Source organism: Xyrauchen texanus, chromosome 22 (genome assembly GCF_025860055.1).
Source record: "Xyrauchen texanus isolate HMW12.3.18 chromosome 22, RBS_HiC_50CHRs, whole genome shotgun sequence".
In the NCBI taxonomy this organism is placed as follows: Eukaryota; Metazoa; Chordata; class Actinopteri; order Cypriniformes; family Catostomidae; genus Xyrauchen; species Xyrauchen texanus.
Genome location: NC_068297.1, coordinates 4,275,506 through 4,302,633, shown reverse-complemented (window position 1 = coordinate 4,302,633; position 27,128 = coordinate 4,275,506). Strand labels below are relative to the sequence as shown.

Genomic DNA, 27,128 nt, shown 5'->3' with positions numbered 1-27,128 from the left:
ACCTATAGAGACAGTGCTCAGTGTCACTCACACAAACACTGATCACCATCAGGGTAACGCATGTGAAATTAAAATAATGCAGTAAAGGTTAACTAAACTACATCAAATATAAAACAGAACACCCCAATGTACATAACACCATTCTCATTAAATATAATGAAATATGATGGGTCATGCAGGGAATTGTGGGAATGTCCGATTATTGTTTTTTTTACTGTCATTTTAACAATAATTTACTGTAAAAAGTATATCTACTCTCTTGTTAAACATAATGTACATTTTTACCATTAATTATACAGGAAAATACTTTTTTTTTACATACTTTTTACATCTAAAATTGTTTTAATCTTTTACAACATTTCACTGTAAAAAAACTACTGTATTGTCTTTTCAAATATATTAAAAAAGTTGCAGTACATTTTACTGTTAATACTTGTTAATCAATAAAAGAAAAAATTATTTACCTGTCTTTTACCGTTAAAATAGCAAACACACACACACACACACACACACATACACAGCCCCAGGTTTGTGTGAACAGTTGTTAGAGATGATTTCCCACAGGTGTCAATCCTTACTGTCCCATCTCTCCCGGCCTTGCTCTCCACAGACGTCGCTCGCCACGCCCCCATCACCACAATTTCTTTTATAACCTACTCTTGAAAGACAAGCCTGAAAAAAAACGTGTTGCCATGGTGATGGCATAGTTAATTCTCTTAATATTTTCTGACTTACTCTTGTGCTGAGTCTGTCTCTCTCTGTCTTATTGCTGTTTTATTGCTGATTATATTAATACATCCTATTATAGGCATATGATAAATACATTTTTGAAATGGATTTGTTTAATGAAATGCAGAATAACCCTTTTTAGACCAAAGACAGGCATTCTATCTCATTTAGATGGAAGAGTTCAAATAGACTATATCTATATGAAACATTAAAGTTTTAATAGGTGGTTGCAATTTCTTCTGTCACTATGGCAACTAATGTATTTATGACTAGGATTTATGAAAGGATGGTCAGATGTCAAGGTACATTGGAATATTAGAATGCAATATGATTTAATTGGAGAGATTAATCAGCATAAATCATTTGTAAATTAGAGCCTTAATTTAAGGCCATTCCTAATCACTTCATTTCACTTGCCTCATTATAATTAACATTGCCAGATCATGAATTAATTAAATAGTCTGGCATGTTTTACATGAGAGGTCAAGGCAAATAATGTAGCCCATCCCGTTCTCCACTGATATATAATTAGTGCATCTTAAAACTCTAATTAGCCATTTTTCCAGACAAGTGTAAACAAACGAGTCTTTGTAATGCTGAAATTAATTCAGTATGTAGATATGTGTGTGCTCTGTTGTCTAAAACCCTACCTTTGATATCCTAACCATCAGAATTCATAATGCATAATTCAGTTATGTTTTCTCCCAGTCAACACTATCTTTTCCTTGATGCTATTATTGTGAGATATCGCTCACGGTTGCCTCTCAGCTGTACCTCATGTTTTGCAGCTTGGCCCTGCGATATCTCTGTCTAACCTTGAGAAATGGCTGCGGGAGACCCAGCACACGGCAGAATAAACCTTCATTGTGATTAAATATTCATTCAAATGAGGTGTAGAGGTCTGCAGCATTAGAATAAGTCATTGTTAAAGATTGCTCACATCTGTAGAGGCGTATAGTGCATTATTGTGAATAGATCAGTCTAAGAAGATGTTACAACACAGAAAAACTCTGTCAAAAGTCAGTTCTCAGATCTGCTCCAATTCACTCAGACAGCAGTTACAAAGTGCTCCTCGCATTTTACAATTACTTTGAATTATTACAGTATAGAAAAAAATAGTGCCAAAGAAAATAGAATTTCTCTACAATCTCTACAAAATGAAACTGTGCCACAAAGTATTAGAGAATGCAATAAATAGCTCTAAATCTGAAATGATTAGACGATATATAATACATAGGCCTATAGTAGCTGAGAATAAGCGAATGCCTATATGTCTGGTAATGTTTTACTTTTTGCTTAAGTAAATGCTTTATAAAATCCTTTTGTATGTAACAAATGTACAATCAATAGATTCTATATGATATAGAATCTCTGTGCATGTAAATTTAATATGCATAATTTGACATGTGATGTTTGAGTGGTTTTGGAATATGTGCTCCTAATGTTTAATTTGTGATGACATGGTTGCACATTTGCATATTTTGCATGTTTGATTACATAAGCGTCACTTTGGTTTAAAAAGCGGTGTGGATTGTTTGGGGCGGTTATGACGTCACGAAAGGGTGAATTCCATGAATATTAATTAGGTTATGTGCAGCTAATGTCATATAATATTTTACTGTTTTGATAAATAGTCATTCTTGTTGACCAAATCAAGTGCTCCAATATATATTTTGCATAATTAATTTATTCATTTGATCTGTACATTTTATACTCCCAGCACTGGGATTTTGTTTGTCAGTGGATTAATGCATGGACCAGTACAACTAAATAGATTGACTGGCTTGTCTCATGGTAAAGTTTTTGCCTGTAGTACAAGGAGTTTCGGGTTCTAATCCACCCTAAAAACAAATTGCATCTGTACGTCAGTGAATGTACTGTATATCATGAGCAGGAACAAATCTGTTTGCATTTTGTTTGCAATTTAACTGGAGTGGAGCACGAGGTGCAGAGTGAGTATAGCACGTGTCTGGATGCACAAGAGAACATCACCGCCAGCCTGCAGTCATTCAACACCACTGATAACAGCCACAACAAGCACTTACTACAACATTAAAGGTAACGAACTACAGAGCCAGATCGCCACTTATAATAACACACACAAACTAAATGGAAACTCCTGCTCAAAGACTGGAGATGTTTCTTTTGCATTAGACACTTTCCTGACAAAACCTATTTAAAAAAATAGTGGGGACAAATTTGGCAAAGGCAAAAACTGGTAGGGTCATGTCCCACCTGTAACTGACGCCTATGTTTGATTTACAAAAACAAAGATTTAACATGCTCCCACATGTACATTTGTGCACACATCAGTGATTGAGTGTTTTAATCTCCCTTTCTATAATTCTTTGTACCTAAAATAAAGCACATTTAGTTATTGTGATGCATTAAATGAACACTATTCCTGAGTCCTGTAGAGCTAATGGAAAACTATGATATTATGGATAGTCCAAAGTTTATACATTTTATGTCAATGCAATGCAAAGTTTTACCACCAAACACTGTTGAGGTCCATCACAGTTGAGTATGAAAGCTAAACCCACAGCAAACATCCTTCTTTCCAATGGGACATGAGTTATACAAATAATATGCAATAAATTAGGTCGGGTTTCTGTGGAAAAGTCAAAGTACTTGATAGGCATATATTAATTTACATGGGCATTGTACAGCAAAAAGGTGTAGGTAACAGTGGTAACAGTGTAATGAATCTGAAATAAGCCCCAACGTTTTGCGCCCAGATTGGCCGAATGTAAAAGTGCTGAACTGAGGCGAGATTTGTGTTCAGGAGTGAGGGAGGGTTGTTGGGAAGTGTGTGTGTGTAATAAATGTTCCTCTGAAAATTCATTAGATCTTTCCAGTTGAATATTTTCATGCTCATTATGAGAGAGAATGTGGATAAAAACAAATAACCCTGACCTGACTGACACAGGCATGTCTCATCTCTGTCAAAATGTGCTCTTTTCTGCATTTACTATATTTTTGCATTATATCTATTATTATATATATCTATTATTATTACTATCTGCAATAATAATACTATTTGTACTACAGAAACAATGTAACATTTCCTCACACATACGCATATTTGCACACACAACCCATATCTGATTTATCACCAGAATTTATGGTTAATTTGTGAAAGTGTTTTTATTTATTGCGTACTCAACACAGTAGAGTGGATGTCTTGTAAAAATGTGTTATATATTTTGCACTGTGGCCTCTGGAAGCATGTAAATAGTTTGTTTTACTATACATTAGGGAAATACACTGTTTTGATTTAGACTTTAAAGGATTCAATGTCGTATAATGAATGAAAACCATTGAATAAACTCTCAGTAACACCTAAAATAAATCTTTGTCTTTACAATGGATTTCTTAATCACTATATGACCTGTAATACATCCAAATACTTCAAAATAAAACATTTTAATTAGGTCTGCTTTTCACTCAAATTGTTATAGAGCTAATGCTGTTTGTAATAAAAAAATATTATATCTAGGGAAAAAAAGCTTTTCGATCAAAAGTATTACAATGTATAATGTAATATTATATTCAAATATTCTAGGTCTTGATTCACACAGTAGGCTATATTATCATAAAATATTCAAATTAGTTAAATTATTTATTTATTTATTTTATTATTATTTTTTTTTAACCTAATTTCTCTTATTTTTAAGAGTTATATTTTTTAATTCATTGATTCAATTGAAATGTCCGACATAAAACGATGGCTTACAAAGAGCTTGATATGCTTAGAAACAACCTGCCCTCATTAAGTATCTTCTTAATACATTTCTTAAATGGACCCTTCTCCAAAAACGAGGTTGCAATCAAGTATATGCAATGCAGGTCTGTCAGTGGACGCTCGGTCAAACTGACCAGTGCACGCGCAGATAATGTGGGCGTGACCGCTCGCTAACCGTCCCGCCATTGGTCCGTTTAGTCCAAAAGCCCCGCCTCTTTAAAAAATATAGCGAAAAAAGCAAAGGAAAACAGAGACGTCTCAATCCTTGCAACTGGGGGAAAGATGAAACGTAGTGCACCATAGTCTCCGAATCACCTCCTCTTTTTTTAAAAAAAAAAACCCTCAACCACCATTATTCGCTCTGAACCAAACAGAAGCATATCTGTAACTTCTTTCACACCACCACAAGCCAAACAATCATATCAAACATTCAGTTTTGGATTAACACGGTGGATTAAGTTTTTTTGGGGGTAGCGTTTCTAAAGGTGAGTCATTAACCATGAACTCTTCTTCTTGCTTTTGGGCGACGGATTGGTTTTTATTTGCTATAATGAGTTGAAATCTTAATATATTTAGGTTTGTATGCTGGTGAGATGACCGATTGTTGGTTTAAGGAACAGCGGCTGGTGTTGCGCGGTGTGTCCGTTCATGTGTGTGTTTTTTCGCCTGCGACATGGAGGGAATGGGTGGGCTCTGTTCTCTGTCTTTCTAACATCAGAGGACATCTTGAGCTACTTACCGGAGAATAGTTCGAAAATGGAACGCTTTGACCGTTACACTGTATCTTTGATCTCTGGTTACATTGTGTCCACTGATTCTTTTGGTCTTTGTTACATTGTATCGATTTGATCAAGTGGACCCAAAGTAGCATTTGCAACATTGTTGTTGTGCGTCGGTGACCATGTGTAACAGCTTGATTAGAACTCACTCTCTTGATATTCCTTATCTAAATTGATTGCATTGGTCTGATTCCTCAATGTTGTATGCATTTAAGGGCAGTGTATAAACAAATATACATATTAAGTCAATATTGGGGGGAGGGGAGGGTCGACTGTGATCAGGTACCTAAACGTGGTGTGTTTTTATTAAGTCAACGGTCCCTATTTTGGTGAAGTTTAAAAGTTTAGTCTTGCCACAGAACTCACTGCATCTACATTTTTAAGATTTGTGTCATTATTGATGGTCCCTTTTTCATTTTTAAGATCACAGCATGAAAACGTATAGAGAAGTGGAGATAGAGAGTGTGTATTACTGAGTGAGATGCCCCTTTGTCTGTGCATGGTGCAATAGCCAGAGGAGAGGGGGTGTGTACAGATGTTCTCATCCTGGACATCTGCTGTTTCTAAGGGCTTTGTCAAGGGCCCTGTTCAAGTAGGCACTGGAGCCCGGAAGAAAAATAAAACTGTTACTTTTGCTAGCTAAAATGTATAGTTAGCCTCATGTTGTTCCATACACATGGAGATGTGGGTGCTTTTTAGTTCAACACCATTGACTTTCAATGCATCTTTCCCTCCATATAATGAAAGTGAATGGTGACAAACACCTCCATACATTTTTGGATTAATGATCCCTTTAACTCACCAAAATGTCTAAGTGGACTTTAAAATGTGTACTTTGCTTGTTACTAGTATGCAGTGAATGTGTAAATAATGCATGGTGTTATACATTATATTAATCAATCTATTCTCAGTAGGTTGCATGTGTATGTTAGACAACTAAAGACCTTGATTTCTAACATGTCCATTACATTCCTGATGGGAATTCTCTCTCTCTCTCTCTCTCTCTCTCTCTCTCTCTCTCTCTCTCTCTTTCTTGCCTCGAGCACTCACACATCACATACTGAACGCATCACCAGCATCTAAAGCAGGAAAACATTTATTAGAGTAGGACAGCGAAATGCAAAGGGCTTCTTTAATATTTATGGTGTCCTGTTCTTCAGGTGTGGAGAGGAGAGAATTAATTTAGACGTTGCTGAGACCACAGATGTGCTGTAGTATGCGCAGAGAGTATATTAAAAAGAAAGTGGGAATCTCACCATAGCTCAGCATTTATTGATATATAGCCTATAACTTTTCAATGTCAGGTGCTTAAAATACTGTATATTCTCTCTTTCAAAAAAAATTATTTGACTGATTATTTTACAATAGCCTCAGGCAGTTTAAGGTTCTCTCACAGTTATTGTCAATTATGTAGTTTACCTTTGAGATTTATAGACAATATCAGGTTTCTTGGTTTAATATTTTTTACGGATATAATTTAGTGGGCAGAATCAGTTTGAATATAAACCTGTCTTCTGGAGGCATCAAATAGTATTGAAAAGTCTGTTAAGATAGGAATAGTATACTTTTCTTGTATGTTTATAGGGGGAAAAAAACACCCATTCGTAGAACATTTTCAGTTGGCATAGTCAGAAAACCTCATAAATTCTATGAATTTTAGAGGTTCATTTATGAACATGTATACTTCACATTTTAGGTAGAACATTATTACAATGTTGTTTAATTTTTACAGACCTTTCACATTCCAATAAACCACTTAACATTGTTCTGCGGTATGTATTCTGTGCAGAGTTTGAAAGTTTGCATGGAATTCCAGCATGACCTGCTAAATTTGCCAAACTGCACATAGTACCTTGCAGTGTAATGAATGAACAAGAAATGATGTCAGGGGCGGACTGGCCATAGGGAGAACCGGGACATTTCCGGAGCCGAATGTGGCCGAACAGGTCCGCCCCTGAATGATGACGTCTCTGTTATGACTCATTATTAGATTGGACTGCCAAAAGACATTTCTGCTAAAAATAAAAAAAAAATTTCAAAATGCTAAATAAATAGGATAAAACTATAACTGGACAATGTGACAACAATTTAGGAAAAGCCTTCTGTCTTCTTGAAATGTTTATTATCATACTATATATTTTTTAAAGCTGATGTGTGTGGTTTTTTGATGTTCAAATATTCCTATCCCAGCTTAATAGCAGAAACACTTAAATATGAACCTTTCATTGGCTGATTTCCCAATGATAAACACTTCTGATCTCTGGCACTTTTAACATACCTGTTTATTTTGATTGACCCATCCAGCCGGAGACAAGAACACTGGCTCAACCTATGGCCTGAGTTTGTGGTGGGACTATCTTTTAAATCAATGCAACATGATCACACAAAAAGTCAGCATGTTGTTTCAGAGAGTTCCAGTACCCTATAGGGTTGGCCACATTATGCCGCCTCACTTTGGATGTGCACGTTTCCGTTTTTAACAGTCGGTAGCCATGAGGGTTAAGTTAATCATTCTCAAAATAGCAGCAAAAAAAAAGGTGTGAGCTATGAGCCTAAAATAGCACAACACTTAGATCATCAAATAATAAAATCTCACAGTAGACAAACTGTCAATACCTGTAAATGTGCTCTGCCCAGGCAGGTTCACTTTTTTTTTACATAAATATGCACACCAGAGCATAGTCTTACCGCTTATCAAGGGCTGAAAGAAAAAAGTGACATTCAACGCAATAGTCAAAGACGTCCATGCAGCACGTTTTAACAATGTATAGAAAAACTGTGCAGACACACACAAAAGCATGACAGCCCTTAACTTGCCCTATATTTGGAAAACTGAACAAAACCCATCCAGAAAACCAGACTTGTTGAGTTCAGGTCGAGTTGAATACTTCTATTGTCTGGAATAACAAATAATGATTTTGGTATTCGAATAGTGGCTCGTCGAACGGTTAACCTAATGTCGACTCCGTGAACATCCCTACTGAAAACAACGCGCTTCACCACTTGCTTTTGATGCTCCTCCGTGGACATTTCACACAGAAAATGGAGCACATGCCCATAAGCCCAACAACACTTACCAATTTGTCCACTGGGGGCAGTGTTTCCAATTTCGGTGAGCACAAACCGATTTTAGGTACAGAAAATGTAACCTCCTGTTTCCAATTTCATTGAGAGATCAGCCTGTTTGACCAATGGAAAATGAAGGGTGTGTTCAGAAAACTGTTTGAAAACAACGACAGTTTTCCAAACAGCACTTTTGCACCCTTGAAGGGCACTGCGGGAATGGGGGGCCTTGAAGGGTCGTTCCAAATGAAAGTACTAAAATTAGTTTTTTTTTATGAAGGGCCCTTCTGAGTGCCCACATTAAGAGCTATGTCTCTGTCTCTCTCCGGAGTGAATTCGGCAAATGTAGGATCACTTTCGATTGGAATTCTCCCAATGTTTATTTTTGCAATTACATTTGCGCTGGTTTCACAGAAATTAGACTCTTCAGCTTTAAAGTTGGCGGTATATCGTGTAAGCAGTGTAGTATTTAGTCAGTTGTAAGTTAGTGTTCAATTCTGAACATAGCCACATAGTTTTGGTCCTTTGCATTTGATCATTCATTTGGATGTTCCCACTTCCCAGAGACTGCAAGTGTATTGACATTTCTCAGTGCACTTAACACAAAAGTAAAATGGGTTTGTTTTTGAGCGGCTGGATGAGTGGCACAGTAAGGATAAATATGAATGATTTCACCTCAGTATAATAACTTGTTTAACACATACAAACATAGATTTTCTGAATGTCTTCTAGTGTAGAATACCAATGGATTCTCAAAAGGAGGACTAGAAAGACTTACAAAGGATGGAAATGGGTATGAAATTGAAATATGGCATCTGCACAGAGAGAGAGAGCACGAATTCAACTTTTATTTCAGTCACTGCTCGTTGAAGTCTCAAGACGTGTCTGGCTGTCAATCACAATGTGATGAGATTCAGGTTGAAATGCCTAATTTTAGCTGCATCATTTATTCAATTGGCCTGCAGGGCTCTGTAATACAGAAAATAGGAAAAAAGCATTTATTTGCTCCATAGGCGAAACATGAGAAAAATGGCGCCATCTGGTGGAAAATATAAAAAATAATTTTTTTTTGGATTGAAAGCATAATATCATAGAATTCATGATTTTATGCTTTAATATCACTGGGATCAAACATTGCCATTATAATGGGTTTCAATGGGGACATTTGTGTCCTTAAGGTCCTGAGTGTAACTATTTTGTGTACACGTTGTATTATAGGAACTGAGATTGAAATATCAAAATTCCCCCAAAAATACACACCTTTGGCAAATGAGTGCTGTTGGAATTAACACTCATAATGATGCTATGTATACTGCTCTAAGCTATGTGAGACTTGTATTACAGCACTTATTATATTGTTGCTTATATTGTTCTCCTCATAAAAGCGTCTGCTAAATGAATAAATGTATCATCCCGAGCTGTTTTATTTTTTTATTACTTTCTCTAAAGAAAGGTAAATATAACTGATGATGAAAGCCAAAATCTTAAATGCAATGGATGAATATTTACTTCGTAATTAAATATTTTGTACAGCATTTATTTGGGGAAACTACGGGTCAAAGAAATGACCTTACAAAGGTGGCAGTGTCATTGTTTCATTTATACACCGAGATACTTTAGGACCCTTTGTTGCATTAAATGCCAATGGTGCGAGTCCAAAAATGACTTTTTTGTGTTGTTTTTCCAAAGTTGGAGTGTCTATAACTCCAGAAGTATTAAAGACATCTTGTGATATTTCTTTGTGTGGTGGGACAACATGCTATCTCTGACAGATACGGGTAGAATGGCCCCTCAGCCTCAGGTCTCGAGAGCAGATGTCCCTTCAGTCAATCTTTTGATGTGAGGAAAATTGGCAAAGTGTATATGTTACGGATCATTTTGTGGCATAATCTCTGTGTTCCCTGAGTCGACATGGGAAGAACAGTCGCTCTGCACTGTAGGAGGTGATTTTAGCAGTGTTCTCTTGGAGTTTGGCTCCAAGAATGAGTCAAAGCGGGGTCACTGAGTTCAGTGTGTTATGAAGGGGTCAGTGAGGGAAGGGGCCTCTTCTTTGTGAGGGGTCGGGCAAAGTGCTTCGCTCGTTACAGCTGGGAATTTCACAAATCAATACGAGGATTAGAGGGGTGTTCACACGCTGTTTGTTGAGTCATATTACAATTCATTCTGCATTGTTGCCATGTATTGTGGTTGCTTTTGTGAGGTGATGTTGTAGGTGTCATTACTGGAAAAAATCATGTTGTCAAATCGTGTTCTCTAAGATTTGAATTGTTAATTATTGAGGCAACGGGGAATACCCACAATGCCTTGCGCTTTAAATATTTAGGCTTATTATGTTTCCTTGGTGAAAGGTATCATATGGGGGCATTTAAATAGTTGTTATTAAGAATTCAAAGAGGTTTTAGCTCTTTTTCAGTATTATTTATTTATGTTGTTTTGTTGCAAGTAGTTGTTTCATGTGATGACACCATTAGGGTGATCTGTGATGATCACCATTAGATTTAACCCTGTTAACTATTTCAGTTTACCTTGTGCATGTGCAAATGAAGTACAGGCATATATGCATTTCTGTGGAGAAATACGTTTATTTAATGATTGTCCTAGAATCAGTTATAATCTTTCTTATTTGAGCTGTTATTGTATGACTTAACTTTTAGTCCATTCAATTGAATGTATTAAGATGTAACAACATTTAAATAGCAAATTGGAGTTAAATCTACTTGCATCTAGTTACTTTATTCTATATGAACACCAAGTTAACTCACTTAATTACACACGTTTTGGAGATGTCATTTCTCAAATCAATTGAGGGAACCAGTTTACTCTATCAATTGAGTGGTTTTCAGTGTAGACGGGTGAAGAAAGTGGTTTGTTAGGAGAGATATAGATGCGTGCATTGTTAACTCGAATAAGTTGGCAGAACTCAAAACATTTGAGGTAATCAGTTACATCATAATAAATAAATAAATTCAAAATTTATGTTAGTGGAACTGTCAGGTTTTGATTTTGTACTACTTAACGCTTGCTAACTGCTCTTAACTTGAAAAATTGAGTAAGCTATCTCATACATTTTAATGGGACTTTTGAGTAAAACACCAGATTTGTTATTTTCCAACACAAATGCGTTTTTTTCCCTTCATTTTATTCACCCAAGTTAAGTCTGACAAGTAGGGATGGGTGGATCAAAATATTGATTCTGAAGTTTTTTTTTTAACTAGTGATCTTATTATTTAGATAACATGAATATTAATGCATCTCATATGCTTCGAAGGAATAATTATATGAGCAAATTGTTGCAGAAATGCTAAAATACACTAGCTGTCAGACAGCGCTCCCTTTCAGTCACAGAGCTCATTTGTTCAAAGAGGGAGCGGTGCTTTCCTCAGATAATGACAGAAAAACAGCATCTGGAGTTATTCACATTAAGCAATGACAAACCTAGACATGACCTGTATTATAATGGGCTTGTGTGACCATTTTTACAGGCTCATTTAAATTCAGAGTTGTTTAAACCTTCATAATGATCTTTAATCCTCATTAATAAATCATACCCTTATGAAAACTTACCATGGATTAACTGTAGTAATATTGTATTAACAATGACTAGTAACCACGACTGTAGTAGGCTAACCATGTTTTAACCATGGTTTTGCTACAGCATTAATGTAGTGTCCATATTGTAACTTGGTTTTAGTAATAGTAGCCATATAATAATATCTATGGTTAATTTTGTGGTTTTATATGTTGCTTAACCTTATTTTTAAAAGGTAAACAAAGCAGCCTAATCATTTTCTGATTAGGCCTATAAATATATACAAATTGTAATAATTAGTTAAAAATTTTATCCAAAGAATTGGTAAAAATAAAATTATTAGAGGTATCGGTATTAGTATCGTTATTGGCGATATTGGCCTAAAATTACTTGGTATCGAATCGAAAAGAAAATAAGTGGTATCGCCCATCCCTACTGATTAGTGACTTACTTAATAATGAAAAAAGCAGTAAGTAAGATACATACTTGGTATCGGTCCTCAACCTAAGCGCAAGCTTGACTCTTCACCATAATGGTAACCCCCCAAAAAATCCAACATAACTGGAACTCTTTTAAATGGCAACATAACACATTAAACACTAACAAGTTTCCCCCTTTGCATTCATTTAGCAAAAACACATAAATTGCACTTAATTTTAACATTTACTTTCCCTATTGAGTCCCATGCAAAGCATGCTGGGAACAAGAAATCCCCAGCCCAATTTGAGCTAATCAAACCAAAACAAAATTAAGTTCATTAAACTCAAAACAATAAAACAGTTCAGGTTATTTAAAAGGTGTTCATTTCATGGACTCAAAAGAAAGAGAAATTTCTAAATACTCCTCAAGATTAACATGTTTGAACTCATTTGAATGATTACGTTTTTTCCTACTCAATACAAGTAATTAATTGGGCATTGGGGTTTACAGTGTGACAGAAAGGTCAAGTGTGTTTGTGACGTTGTATGTGGAGGTTTATTGTGTAGGTTGCTTTTCCATTGTTCAGGAGACTGAAAGAAGTTCCAGTTACGTTCCATTTGTGTCAACTTTGACTAATACATTTCTTAAAATAAATAAATATAGACACAAATGAAAAATTGTGCATTTAAATTTCATGACAAATTGAGTAATCTTTAAAAAAAAATAAAAAAATAAATAAATTACCCAATTTAATGGAATTTTGTTATGAAATTGTAATGCGTAATTCTTAAAAAATAGTCTAAAATATTTTGGAGCGGAGGGGGGCGGGGCCGGGTCGGAATATCGCGCGCCCGTTCCCCAATCGACCTGATGAGGCGCGCGACGGATAAAGGCAGCCGGTGACGATGGTTCGAGAGAGAGAGAGAATTACGGGCATGTCCGTCATGTGTGTTTGTGTTTGTGCTTTTGGTTTGAGTTTAATTAAATGATCATTTATATTGACAAGCCGGTTCTTGCCTTCTCTTTGCCCATCCTTAACCGTGTTACATTGGTGCCGAAGCCCGGGAAGGAGGAGGTCCCGCCCCCCTCCGCTCCACAAATATATATTTATTATAAAATTCATGTGGATATAGGATGTCTCAAATCATATGATGTTGGAGGAATTTGATGAGAAATGTTTGAGCTTATATTGAAACCTCTGGCCAAAAACTGTTATTTGCTGCAACCCTGTCTGTCATTAATTTGTGGCAAATTTTGTGGTAAACCGAGATGCCAGAAGTTTGCAGCTCTTCACTAGTGGTCTCCATTCACCTTCCATTGCTATCTAGGAGAAACAATTGAGCCATTATTGACCTCATTTCGTTTTTTTCTCTCCTGCGGGAAGAAGAGCGAGATATGACACAGACAGTCCAGTAATGGCCCGGGTATACTTTGTTTTTGTGCGTTCCGGATCGCGCCCGTTGACCATGTTGCCTTCCAAAGTATATTCTGATGCATGCACACTGCAACTGCTTTATGAAACTCTTTTAGTACATTCGACAGCAGGTGCATGCACCAGCAATACGCATAGACGAGGACTGTCCATGTGTTGAGAAAAACTAGGCCGTGTGAAGACCGTCCTCGTGGACTGTGCTGATGCCGAAATTTGTGTCACGCATACTGTGCGCAGAGCAATCAGCTCTGGCTTAGGGGTGGGTAAAAATATCGATTTCCCAATGCATCAAGATCTTCATTCTTAATAGCAATCATTTACTCCATGCGTAACCGTAATGCGTATCAGTTGAGCAACTGTGCAATTTCAAGCTTGTTACTGTATTTGGTTGTGTAATGCAAACGTGAGTCAATGAGACTATTTTGAAAAATCGTTTTCATTTTCACTATACACAATAAATTAATAAAATAATTTTGCATGTTTTTCATTTGAACATTTGAGGTGAAATGTACCCCACACATCGCTTGACAGTTTTCGCAAGATTTGCAAAATGTGAAAGAGTTTGAAGGAGAAAGAAGAGATTGAAGAGTGCCTCATCAACTATAGTGTTTATTGAAATGACTCTGTTTAGCATAGCACTTACTGAATATTGAAATGAAGTGAGGTCAGTGGAAATGTGGCTATTGTGCATGGAAACATGAGGAACCGAATGCACAAACATCAATCACACTGAGTGTCACGGCTGTCATAACACACGCAGACAAGCATACAGGTGCAGCTGAATCAAAGCAGCAGGTTTGTGAATGGAGCAGATGTAATTTATGCTTTGTGTGAAGGAGTGCTTTTAAAACACACACACAAGTCTTTGAAGTGGATACAGCTGATATCTTTACACCGGCTGCTGATCTAAAAGGTGCTTCAGCATTTACATCTCAAACTGTAAACACTTATTACAACCTTTGTGCAGCTCTTTTAGATGTTTACTGTCACCTTATTCATTTAATATAAATACATATAACAGTCTTTTTTTATTTCATAATGATTACTTTCTTAATCACTAATGATCCAAATATATACTGTCGGAATTGCATTAAATTGGGAGTATCCTGCCAGCTGTTCTATCCAGGCTTAGTGTTTTTGTGACCGGTTATGTTTGTGTCTGACCTCGAACAAAAAGTGCAAGTGACAGGAAGTGAGGGTTGCCTAGGTGACGAAGGATGACCTTGGTTAATTAACGGAGTTCATATCTCTTTTTCTATGTCTGGAATAATAGATCAAGTTAAAGGAACACTTTTCATTCAGACATTATGTGAATAATTCATTTCAGATCATTTCTGATGACATATTACAGTTTCTCTTGCAAAAAGTACAGTGATGCTATCAGATGACGAAACCATGGTTTGCCATTATTTTCACAAGCCCCGGTAACACTAGTCTTTGGAATGCAAGGACACCAGGATATGTCTTCATATCATATGCGTTTGAATGATTGAAAGGAGTGCAAAGTCTAGTGTGATCTCACCTTAAGCCATTAGACTTGCACACGCAAGCACCACGCACAACCTGTTTTCTTCATTAAAAAAATAAATATCTTATTATTGTTAATGTTTTCCTTCCAAATGCCTCATGAGATACAGAAAGCAAACAAACAAAACCTGGGGAAATTATTTTCTGAAAAATATTAGCATTTTATTTATTTTACTTGCCTTCAGCAAGCTTTAATTTGAATGTGTTTGGTTGGCAACAGGCATAAAACAATGTTAGAGTCTTTGTTCTCTAGAGCTGTAAAGTTTCTTGTGATAGTGCGACATATTAATGTGTGTGTGTGTGAGTGAGAGTGTTAAAGGAATATTTCAACCAAAAATGAAAAGTCTCTCATCATTTACACACCCTCATGTGATCCCAGATGTGTGACTTTCTCTCTTCTGCAGAAAAACAAACAAATGTTTTTACAAGAATATTTCAGCTCTGTAGGTCCATACAATACAAGTGAATGGTGACCAAAACGTTGAAGCTCCAAAAAGCACATAAATGCAGCATAAATGTAATCCATACGACACCAGTGGATTTATCCATGTCTTCTGAAGTGATCCAATTGGTTTTGAGTGAGAACAGATAAAAATATAACTCCTTTTTCATCTTGCCATTACAGTCTCTACATACGACACTTCAGAAGACATATATTAAACCACCAGAGTCGTATGGATCACTTTTATGCTGCCTTTATGTACTTTTTGAAGCTTCAAAGAAGGACTAGGTGATGATTTAATATCAGTGATAAACTTTTGAGTAATTTTCGATATTTAGCTTCGCCTCTACATCTAGACGATTGGATCAGGTGTGTGTCGCTAAAAACGCGAGCAGTTCTGCAGTAATATGCACAACTAGCAGACTGAATCACAGTCATGATTTTGCAGTTACCTCGCCCTGTTTTCATGTAAACCAGTGAGGCTAGGAAGCCGCAAGCTAGCTAGCTAGCTATCCAGATAATATTATATCATTGTGTATCGAACAAGACAACAATGACGACAATGCATTACGGCTATCGACTGAGCACAGCAGCAACTCCGACATCAACACCATTGGTGGTTATTTGTGTACTATTTTGATAAACTTTTTTTCACAAACCATATCGCTGTCACAGGCATGAAAGTATTTCTCCTCCTTGTGATGTTTATTGGCAGTTGCCAATCCAGCTTATAGTGCGTTACCGCCACCTGCTGAGCTGGAGTGTGGAGCGTCACAAGAAAGTCTTTCAGTGGAGTCAAACGTCCGCTGAAGACGATTAAACAGGTGAAATTTCAATGTAAAGAGATCACTTTAAAAAGAGATCTTGATTAAATCCTAAACTGAGTATACGTCAACTTTAATTAAAAAGTAGCTAAACCTGTAACCAACAAATTCTTGAAGTCTAACAATCATGTGGAATGCATTTCCTCCCCTTTTAATGGCATGAAATGTATATCTTGATAAATATCAATATCCAACGATATTTGGCCATATCGCCCAGCTCTACTTCAAAGTTTTGGTTACCATTCACTTGCATTGTATGGACTTACAGTGCTGAGATATTCTCCTAAAAACATAGTTTTTTTTTTTTGCAGAAGAAAGAAAGTCATACATATCTGGGATGGCATGAGGCTGAGTAAATGGTTGAACTATCCCTTTAAGTTGTTAGATTCTAATAAGCAGTGAATAGGAGTTGTGTAACCAAAGGAGGTGCCCTGATTTGTTAACACTCCAAAGAAATGTGTGCATATTCACACAGGTCAGATGTTTTGAGATTACCAAAATGTGAGCCCTCACTGACCCATGTGAACCATAGCGAGCAGAACATGTGTTCATTTTATTTGTGTGCAATAATCCAAGACACCCAAGGTAACACAATGAACGCTACAGAGACCCTTGAACATTTACTACATTCATTGATGGAGAGATAAGGAGAAGATGGAATGGAAGGAAATAGTCAAAGGACGAGGATTTGCAAATGTAGCACGGTCTTGTTTTTAAAAATTGAAAACGATCGGTTATGGAAAAACTCCTTCAGGGCCTTTCATGTCTAGAGGGTCAATATTTGTCCTTCAGCAGGATGGTTGAAATGTTATGTTTTTATCGAATGGTTGAGTAGACTCCAGAGAGTGTGTTTGTGTGACAGACTGTGTGTTATGCGTGTGCTGTGATCAGTTTCAGGTTGAGTGAGGGGGCCCCGGTTCTTAAATCACTGGAGGAAGATGCATCTTGGGAAAAGTGTCTCAGCGTGGGGCTGGAAGACTGTTTGTCTGTTTCTTTTTTGAAACCCAGAAGGACAAAACACAGTTACTTTGATTTGTTTCATGTTATGTAACGTGTCTTAAAAGTCTAGTGAGAATTAAAGAGAACATGAAATCAAATCAGACCCTGTTTACTTAATAAATATATAATGTCCCTGTTTTCATCAGTAAATGTAATTATTTAAAAAAACAAATTGTTTCCATAATCTTGAGAATTTTCTTTTCTGATGGTGTTAGCAAGGCTGTTTGGGTTGGGAAAAAGCACACCAATAACTAACGTTGTGGGAAAGGCAGATAACCAATTAATTGGCTGATAGTTTTTAAAATGTATTTATAGTATGTCAAAAACATTTCTTATTCTTTCCTTACAATGACTGGTGCAGATAAAAAGTAATAAAATAAAAAGATAATAACATTTTATTGTGAGTAGTTTGCATCCCTGCTCTTGTTATAATGTCCATTTTACCTACAAATGAAAAAAATGCTCTCACAGCTAATGTTGTTAATTATACATATTTCTAAGTACATTATGAAAATAATAATTTTACAAATGATATTTTATTAGTTTTTCATAATTTTGGTCACATTTTAGCTTTTAAAAAATGTACAAATCCATGTATTCCATCAAATTAATATATTATAATATAATATAACTTTATATTACAAACATATTATTGTTAAATGCATTGTTTATTTACAAGTATTTACATTGATTTTTTGAACACATGCTAAAAATCGGTACTGTATCTTTAAGAATGGTGGCAGTTCAGTAAAAATGTCACTGTGTTTTGGTTGAGCAAATAATAATGAGAGAGGATTAGAATGGCTTCTTGACCTCATCCGTGCTATGTGTGAGTACAGCTCCGTGCTGGACTGGGAAGAAAAATCGGCCTTGGATTTTACATAATAACAGGCCCAAAAAGGGGGGTCTCGCTGTCTTTATCTGCATATTGCATATTTTGTGATTTTGTGCATATTTTATATTATGGCAGCTCCTTTTAGCTTATCTCCGCACTTTTTGCGGCCAACCCTCTTGCACCACTCGGTTCTCCCGATTGCTATCTGCCCCTGATTGGCACCAAAGTGCATCGGCCCAGTATGACAGATAACCAGTCCAGCCCAGCAGGGCTATATGTTTATTTTTGGTTTTTTGACTGTAAAGCAGAGAAGGGATATTAAGAGACGTTATTCAATTAATAATGGGTTGCGTGGATTTCATCTTTGGACACACATTACACAAAATGAGTCAAATCAAACTTGATCATGCTGTAAAAGAATGCTGAATTTCTTGGAGAGATCATGGCATATTTGCCACAAACTTGCCATACAAAAGCAACAGCATTATGGGTATCCCTTGTTGTTTTACCTCCCATATGAGTGCATCAAGCTGATTGGTATTCCATGTGCAATTTAAAAACCAGAAACATCAAGCTGATTCAATAGTGAGATGTCTCCATCTAATGGTTGACATACACTAGTGGCCAATTATTTGGAATAATGTACAGATTTTGCTCTTATGGAAAGAAATTGGTACTTTTTTCACCAAAGTGGCATTCAACTGATCACAATGTATAGTCAGGACATTACAATTTGTAAACATTTTCAGAACTTCTTAAACTACTTAAGAGTTCTCATCAAAATGACAGCTTTGCAGATCTTTGGCATTCTAGCTGTCAGTTTGTCCAGATACTCAGGTGACCTTTCACCCCACACTTCATGTAGCACTTGCCATAGATGTGACTGTCTTGTCGGGCACTTCTCAAGCACCTTACAGTCTAACTGATCCCACAAAAGCTCAATAGGGTTAAGATCCATAACACTCTTTTCCAATTATCTGTTGTCCAATGTCTGTGTTTCTTTGCCCACTCAAACCTTTTCTTTTTGTTTTTCTGTTTCAAAAGTGTCTTTTTCTTTGCAATTCTTCCCATAAGGCCTCCTGAGTCTTCTCTTTACTGTTGTACATGAAACTGGTGTTGAGCGGGTAGAATTCAATGAAGCTGTCAGCGGAGGACATGTGAGGCGTCTATTTCTCAAACTAGAGACTCTGATGTACTTATCCTCTTGTTTAGTTGTACATCTGGTCTTCCACATCTCTTTCTGTCCTTGTTAGAGACAGTTGTGCTTTGTCTTTTGAAGACTGTTGTGAACACCTTTGTATGAAATCTTCAGTTTCTTTTTTGCCATTTTTGACCTAATATTGACCTTAAGACATGCCAGTCTATTGCATACTGTGACAACTCAAAAACAAACACAAAGGCAAAGTTAAGCTTCATTTAATGAACCAAATATCTTTCAGCTGTGTTTGATATAATGGCAAGTGATTTTCTAGTACCAAATTATCAATTTAGCATGATTACTCAAGGATAAGGTGTTGGAGTGATGTCTGCTGGAATTGGGCCTGTCTAGATTTTATAAAAAAGTACTTTTTTTAAATAGTAATGGTGCTGTTTTTTACATCAGTAATGTCCTGACTATACTTTGTGATCAATTGAATGCCACTTTGGTGAATTAAAGTACCATTATCCTTCCAAAACAGCAAAATCTGAACATTATTCCAAACATTTGGCCACCAGTGTATGTCATGATATCAGTTGACCACTGGCTTGTTGTTGATCATCGGTCTCTCTGTGCAGGTGTAAGGTGGCGTTATGCCAACTGGAGGATTGTGGGGGCTGTAGTTACCTGTTTGCTAAGCTCCGTGAACAGCACACAAGGAGAAGAGAGTTGCCATGGCTTTGATTGATAAGCACAAGGTCAAACGTCAAAGACTCGACAGAATTTGTGAGGGTAAGAAAACTCGAAATGTCCCTTACCAAAAAGTGCTGTGGCCATAACATGATACATTGACTGTGCCATATGGTAATACCATGGTACTACATTATAAGTCCAATTTAGACAAATTTTTCTGTATTTGTGTTTCTCACAATCTTTTGATCGAAAGGCTTGTGTGTCGGAGCTTGAAATTATTTTTGTAGACAAATATAAACTGTGCATAAATAATAATAATTATAATATATAGATATTTATTAGGGCTGTCAATCGATAAAAAATTTAAATCAAATTAATTACAATGTGTCCCAATTAATTAATAGCATTTAATCGAATATACAAATATTTGCTGAGAAATCCCCTCATACAACAATATTCAATATATAATGATGAAATAGTTATACATAGTTATCTTTAAATATTAAAAAATCATATATATGTATAATATATTTGGATAATTAAAATGCATTACATTCTTGGGGCAGAAGAGTTCATCATTGATAAGACAATACAAAAAGTGGTTTTATTATACAATGTATTGTTTACTACCATATTATTGATCATTAGTCAATCATTGTCACACAGTTCATCAATCCATTTCACAAGTGAATTTGCCAATCAGTTTGAGATTTATTATGAGGGCTTGTTTAAGGACCCGTCAATGCAAACCTGTGTCAGACAGATGCATGTGTAGTGTCTCGGGTGCGTTGTGTCATAAACGTAAAATGTTTTGTTCACTGTTTCAAGTTAAATATAGTTTAATACTTGGAACACATCTTGAGATCCCTTAGTTCATATATGTGCTCCAAGTGTTTTGAACGTAACGCATGTTTGTGTTGTGTGTCTGCTGAAGGGTTGTTTTCTTCACTGTATAAACTGCATGTTGCCCATACAGCTGATTTCACTTCCTGCCCTCTGGAGTAAACAGGTGGTACTACAAGCTTGCATTTCTCAGGGATCTTCCTTATTACGGTCTGGGGCATTGCGATTAATTGCGCTAATTGAATAAAATGAACCGCACTGATTTAACGGGTTAAATCACCTAATATATATATATATATACACACACACACACACGCCAATCAGATACAACATTAAAATCACCTGCCTAATATTGTGTAGGTCCCCCTTATGCCGCCAAAACAGCGCCACGTTGGTGCTGTTTTGGTGGCACGAGGGGACCTGTGTGTGTGTGTGTGTGTGTGTGTATATATATATATATATATATATATATATATATATATATATATATATATATATATATATATATATATATATATATATATATATATATATATATATATATATATATATATATATTAGCATACATAAAAACTCTGTATTGGTCATCATTTTTTAAAGTCCAATACTTTAATTCATATTATTCCATTGTTCTGATTACTAAAATACTTAAATGAAGAATAAGGTAATAATAATAATAAAGAATGAGTTGGTGTATGCAAACCTGGTAGTGTATAACATTATACTGAATGATTACCATATTCATATACCGTGGTATTTGCATGCTACTTTAAGGTACCTCAAAGAATGTGACCATGGTACATGGTTAAAAAGAAAAAACATGGTATTACCATAGTACATTTCCACAAACCATGATATTAACGTACTTCTTGTGTACTGTATGTCGTGAAACCACCATGGTACTTTTTGGTACTTTTATGTGAATGTTTCTTTCTAAGCATTACAAAACTTGCTAAGGACAGAGTGCTGTTCTTTGCGAATCTTTGTTGGGATATATATATATATATGTGTGTGTGTTTGCGTGTGTGCATGTGTGATTGATTATGTCATCTGTGGTTTCCTGGGAAAGTTTTTCCAGCTTCCCAAATGTTCTTATTGGTCCCATTTGAAAGTCATCAGAGGCGGATTACAAGCCAAAAGAGTAACTGGTGCAACTAATGTGCATTTGCTCTGAAATGCAACCTTAACATCCATTGAAGCTTACATCACTCATGATGATGCAATGTTCCTCTAATGGAGTGAGAACTTAATGAAATTAAGCCATGTCACATATGCACAAACACACACACATGCAGTCAAGTGTAATCCCCAAATGCTTGGAAAGTTTTCCATCCCTTCCATGGAAAGACCATGTTTTGGCATCTCTTGGCTGCCTGATATTAGAAGCATATAAAAGTTTGCATTTGGCTGGAGAAATCCTTAGCTGGGACTCATGAATGTGGTCTGATCTGGCAGCCTTGCGTTTTTTTCCTCGCTCATCAATTAAGCCCACAGTTAGGAAACCGAGGAGGGGAAATGGGCCTCCAGGGATGTTGTAAACTACACTGTGTACAAAGTGGGAATGCCAGAGAGTCATTAGGTTGTAGGTCTGACAGGGCGTTGTTCCTAAGATGTGAAAAGTGGCCTATAGATGGTGGAAATGTTGTGCAGGCCATCAGAAGAATAGAGCTAATAGAGACTGAGTTTGACTGGTCTTCATGCACAGTGTATCCAGCTTTATACGTAATGTTTGTTTTAGGTTACACTCCTTTGCCAATATAAGTTACATAGTTTGATTTGAGAGGGTAATCTCATAAAGGAATGTTTCGGTTCAATAAAATGTAAGTTCTCGTTCCTCGGTTTTAAAAAAATAGATCAACTATTTGACTGGTCAACTAACCGAGGTCATTCAATTTGTGAGTTTAAAGGGAGAAAGGTTGTTAAAGCACTTGCATTAATTTTTCTTTTAAAAACGTGCATTTTTTGCTCTCTAAATCATGCTTTTTGCGATGCCACTGCTGTTCTAAGTATGTGCTTTGATGTTGTCCTGCTGAAAATTCTGGAACGTCCCTGGGAAAAGACTGTGCTGGGTGGCAGTATATGCTGCTCCAAAATTTGTACATATCTGTCTGCATTAATGGTGCCCTCACAGATGTGTGAGTTACCCATGCAATGGGCACTGACACACCCCTGGCCAAATATAGACACTGGCTTTTGGACCTGACACCGATAACAGCTTGGATGGTCCTTTTCCTCTTTGGCCCGGAGAATGTGATGGCTGTGTTTTTCAAAAAGTATTTGAAATGTGGACACATTGGACCAAAAAACACGGTTCCACTTTTCTACTTTCCATCTCAGATGAAGCCGAGCCTAGGGAATTCGGCAGCGCTTCTGGACAGTGTTGATGTATGGCTTCTGCTTTGCATAGTCAATTCTTAACTTGCATCTGTGGATGCAGCGGTGAATGGTGTTGACTAACAAAGGTTTACTAAAGTAATCCCAAACTGATATTCATGATATCCATTACAGATGAATGATGTTTTTTAAGACTGTGATGTCTGAGGGATCAGAGATTACACGCATTCAGAAATGATTTTCGTCTTGCCCTTTACACACAGAGATTTGACCAGACCTTGAATCTTTTAACTATATTGTGCACTGTAGAGGGTGAAATGTCTTTAGGGAACATTGTCCTCAAAGTGCTGGATTATTTGCTGAAGCATCTTTTGGCAAATTGACAAGTCTCGAATGATCCTTGCTATTGAAGGACTAGGCTGATTTTGGAGCCTCCTTATATACTATGACACGATTGCCTCACCTGTTTAACATCTGTTTCACATTGCCTTATTATTTTAACTTGTCAAATTGTTATTAGTCTTAAATTCAATTTTTTGGAGCTTGTTGCAATCATCTGATTTGAAATGACTGTACATAAAAAAACGCAATGAAATTCACAAGGTAAAATATCATATAATGTTTAGTTGTAGTGCTTTCAATATAGCAAAGAGTGAATATAATTTACAAATCACTCCTTTTTGTTTTTATTAGCATTTTTGTCCAGACTACATTTTGTGATGTCCCAATGCCATCCTAGCATTTTCGGAATTGGGGTTGTACATCTGTGATAGAGGTCGACCGATATATCGGATTCACAGAGTAATCTGGCCAATAGTTGCGTTTGTTAACTATCGGAAAAAAGAAACTTTTAGTTTCCGATAGTTAGTTTTGGATTAATTTCTCTGTGGCCAGTGCTGGATGGTTCTACAATCTGAACTCCTTGTTTCTGCAGTGTAATGGCGCCCTCTAGAGGTTAAATAAAAAACAATCACTGACTCCATGTGGAGTTTGTTGTGCAATGTGACTAGGTTATATACAGTATAGAGACGGATGCTTAAAACTTGACAAAAGCCTAGGTATGTTTACAATGCACGTTATTATTGTTGTCATGGTACAATAAATCAGTCATTCAAGACAACCAAAGATGGTTTGTTAATTAATTTGTTTAAAACTATTCGCTGCACTGGAGAATTGCATTGCCGACAAGGTGGAGACGACAGGCAAATTAGCCATTTTAGAAATTTAGACAAATTAGACTTTAGCTGTTCGAATGGTTTGAACAATGTTGTCAATGATAGAAACAGCTTACCGTTCCACTTAATTTGCTGTTTTGTATAAAAAAAAGTAACTAATGAATTTGTGCAGATCCGTTGAGCTTTTTTGTTTTCCTGGGTTGAGGCTCAATTTGTTCCAGTCACAATATAAACAGGAGCGCTCCGAAGAGGTTATGTTTCTGAGTTAATTATCAGTAGTAAATTCATCCTTAATTCCAACCTTATCTGAATATGCTGCCTGAGTTTTAGTTTTAGCGTTCGTTTGCTTCAGAAGTCCAAGCGGTAGCAGGCCTTGTGTAAATGCACGTGTACAGGAACAGTTTTATAGTTTTCCGTTTTATAGTTTTTTGACTATAAACTTTCCAGAACTTTTCTCTCTTCAGAAAAAAAAGAACTTCAGTCCAAACTTCCCTAATTTATGATGTAGGTATACAAAAATCTTAAGAGCATGGTCAAAAATACATGTATATCCACACTGTAAATAAATACAAAGTAGAGAAGATTTTGAAAAAAATTAGGGCAACCAGCTTCAGGACTTTTTTGAGTTTTCTCAACTTAAGGGCAAATTAGTTGTTTCAACTTAACAATTTAAGTTTGTCTGTGCTTTCAGTTAACTAAATAAATTAAGTCAAAAAAATCCACTAAGTAGACAAACAGTTATTGTGCAACTGGTAAGATCAACACTGCAATCCAAAAATCAATTTTCCCTGTCAAAGTATCAAGCCAAACTAGCAGTGATTGCTCATTGATAAGAAGGGGGAATATTTCTGCCACATGACTTCCTCAGTGATCAAACTGATGGACAAATGACAGTAAATTGAACCTTCAAGATCAAACTTGGCTTTGTAAGACAGTGTTTAATGTTACTGCTGAACTACAAACATTTGACCTGTAAAATTTTCATTAATTTCAGATGGCAAAGCCGTTGGAGAAAGTACCACTGTGGGAGAAATTACTTAAAGTATCGCCCTGGAAAGTAACACTTAAAGTTCAGCACTATTTTACATTGAGTAGAAAGTTTAATTCTTGTTATACATTTTTAATACTATCTTACGATTATTTGGCTATCGGTCTGTTTTCCCACCTTAATTATCGTATCGGTGAAACCCACAATCGGTCGACCTCTAATCTGAGGTTCTTCTGCTCTGGCCAAAGTCATCAAGGGCCAGTGTGAACACTTCGGCTTCAACTTACATTTATGCATTTGGTAGACACTTTTATCCAAAGTGACTTACAGTGCACTTCTTACAGGGACAATCCCCCCGGAGCAACCTGGAGTTAAGTGCCTTGCTCAAGGACACAATTGTGGTGGCTGTGGGGCTCAAACCAGTGACCTTCTGATTAACAGTTGTGTGCATCAGCCCACTACGCCACCACCACTCTAATCTGTGATGTGTTCCTCATTTGTAAGTCGCGTTTGGATAAAAGCATCTGCTAAATGACTAAATGTAAATGTTTAATTTGACTTTCTGATTGTTGCACACGTGCTCATCTAACCAGAGTGGAAAAGTGGACAGGTAAGACGTCACGTGACACACCTTGCACCACGTGGACTGTTATTTTTATTGGACACCTTAGGTTAGGAGTGAGTGCCTGTACCCCTGTACCTTTGGTGTTTTTTGAGAGCAGGCAGAATAGTTTAGACATTGGCGTTTACAACGCTGATGACCTGTTTTATTTTCTTTCTTGCGTTTTGTTTGAACTAACAATTTAGTGAGATTAGAGGGCTATAAAAATAAGTTAGAAATGTTTTGTTTTGATTCTTTCTTTTCTTTGGCTCCACTCATGTCCTTTTTCCCCTCTGGTTTCATTATTAGTATGTTCTTTGCATAACATGTAAACACCTCATTCAGTTATCATTGACTTTTCGTTACAGTGATACTAAGAATAAATGACCTTTTATACAGTTTAATGCCTGGTTGCTTCTGTCATTTGCCAACCCAACACATACCTTAAATCCATTTAGAATTAAAATGTTACCCCCTCATACCCTTAGACAACCCTAGGGGTCGTAACACACATGTTTTGCACGATGACTAGATCTCGCCAAACAGGATGCAGAAAAAAGGTCGGGAAGATGAATAAAGAACAACGAAAAACAAAAAAGCACAGTAGAAAGGCAAGAAATAACGCTATCATCTATCATTTATGCAAAGACCATTTTTTTTTCTCTCCTGAAATGCACTTTTGAAAATAAAATGTGTGAATAAGGAAAAACGTTTTCCAAAATCGCAATCGTAATATCGAAAAATAATAATAATATGATTTTTGTGTCCATATTGCCCAGCCCTGGGCAAGGCGGTCTGTGGAAAATTTACTGTGGAAAACTTACTGCTTACTGCAACCAAAACTCTTTTTCTTTCTTTCTTTTTTCTTTTTTTTTTTTATTATTAGTTCATTTTTTTTCTGTGGTAATTCACATTATGCCACAAATGCTTGAGCTCTAGTTATTACTACAACACTGTAGTCCGCTAAGACCACAGTCATCACATCTGAAGCTACTGGCGTGTAAAAAACACGACTCGTTTTTTCAGAATTAG

The 27,128-nt window shown here is 36.4% G+C and overlaps 1 protein-coding gene across 3 annotated transcripts in view; it reads left to right on the top strand.

Annotated features, from left to right (window-relative positions):
• Positions 1-4,756: 4,756 nt before the first annotated feature.
• Positions 4,757-27,128, top strand: part of LOC127662578 (C-terminal-binding protein 2) — a 67,853-nt gene continuing 45,481 nt past the window's right edge. For all 3 annotated transcript variants that reach the window (XM_052153831.1, XM_052153834.1, XM_052153833.1), the window contains exons 1-2: positions 4,757-4,959; positions 20,101-20,254. In XM_052153831.1, the coding sequence (XP_052009791.1) occupies positions 20,197-20,254 (58 nt within the window). In that variant the 5' untranslated portion in view covers positions 4,757-4,959; positions 20,101-20,196. The remainder of the gene's footprint in view (positions 4,960-20,100; positions 20,255-27,128) is intronic.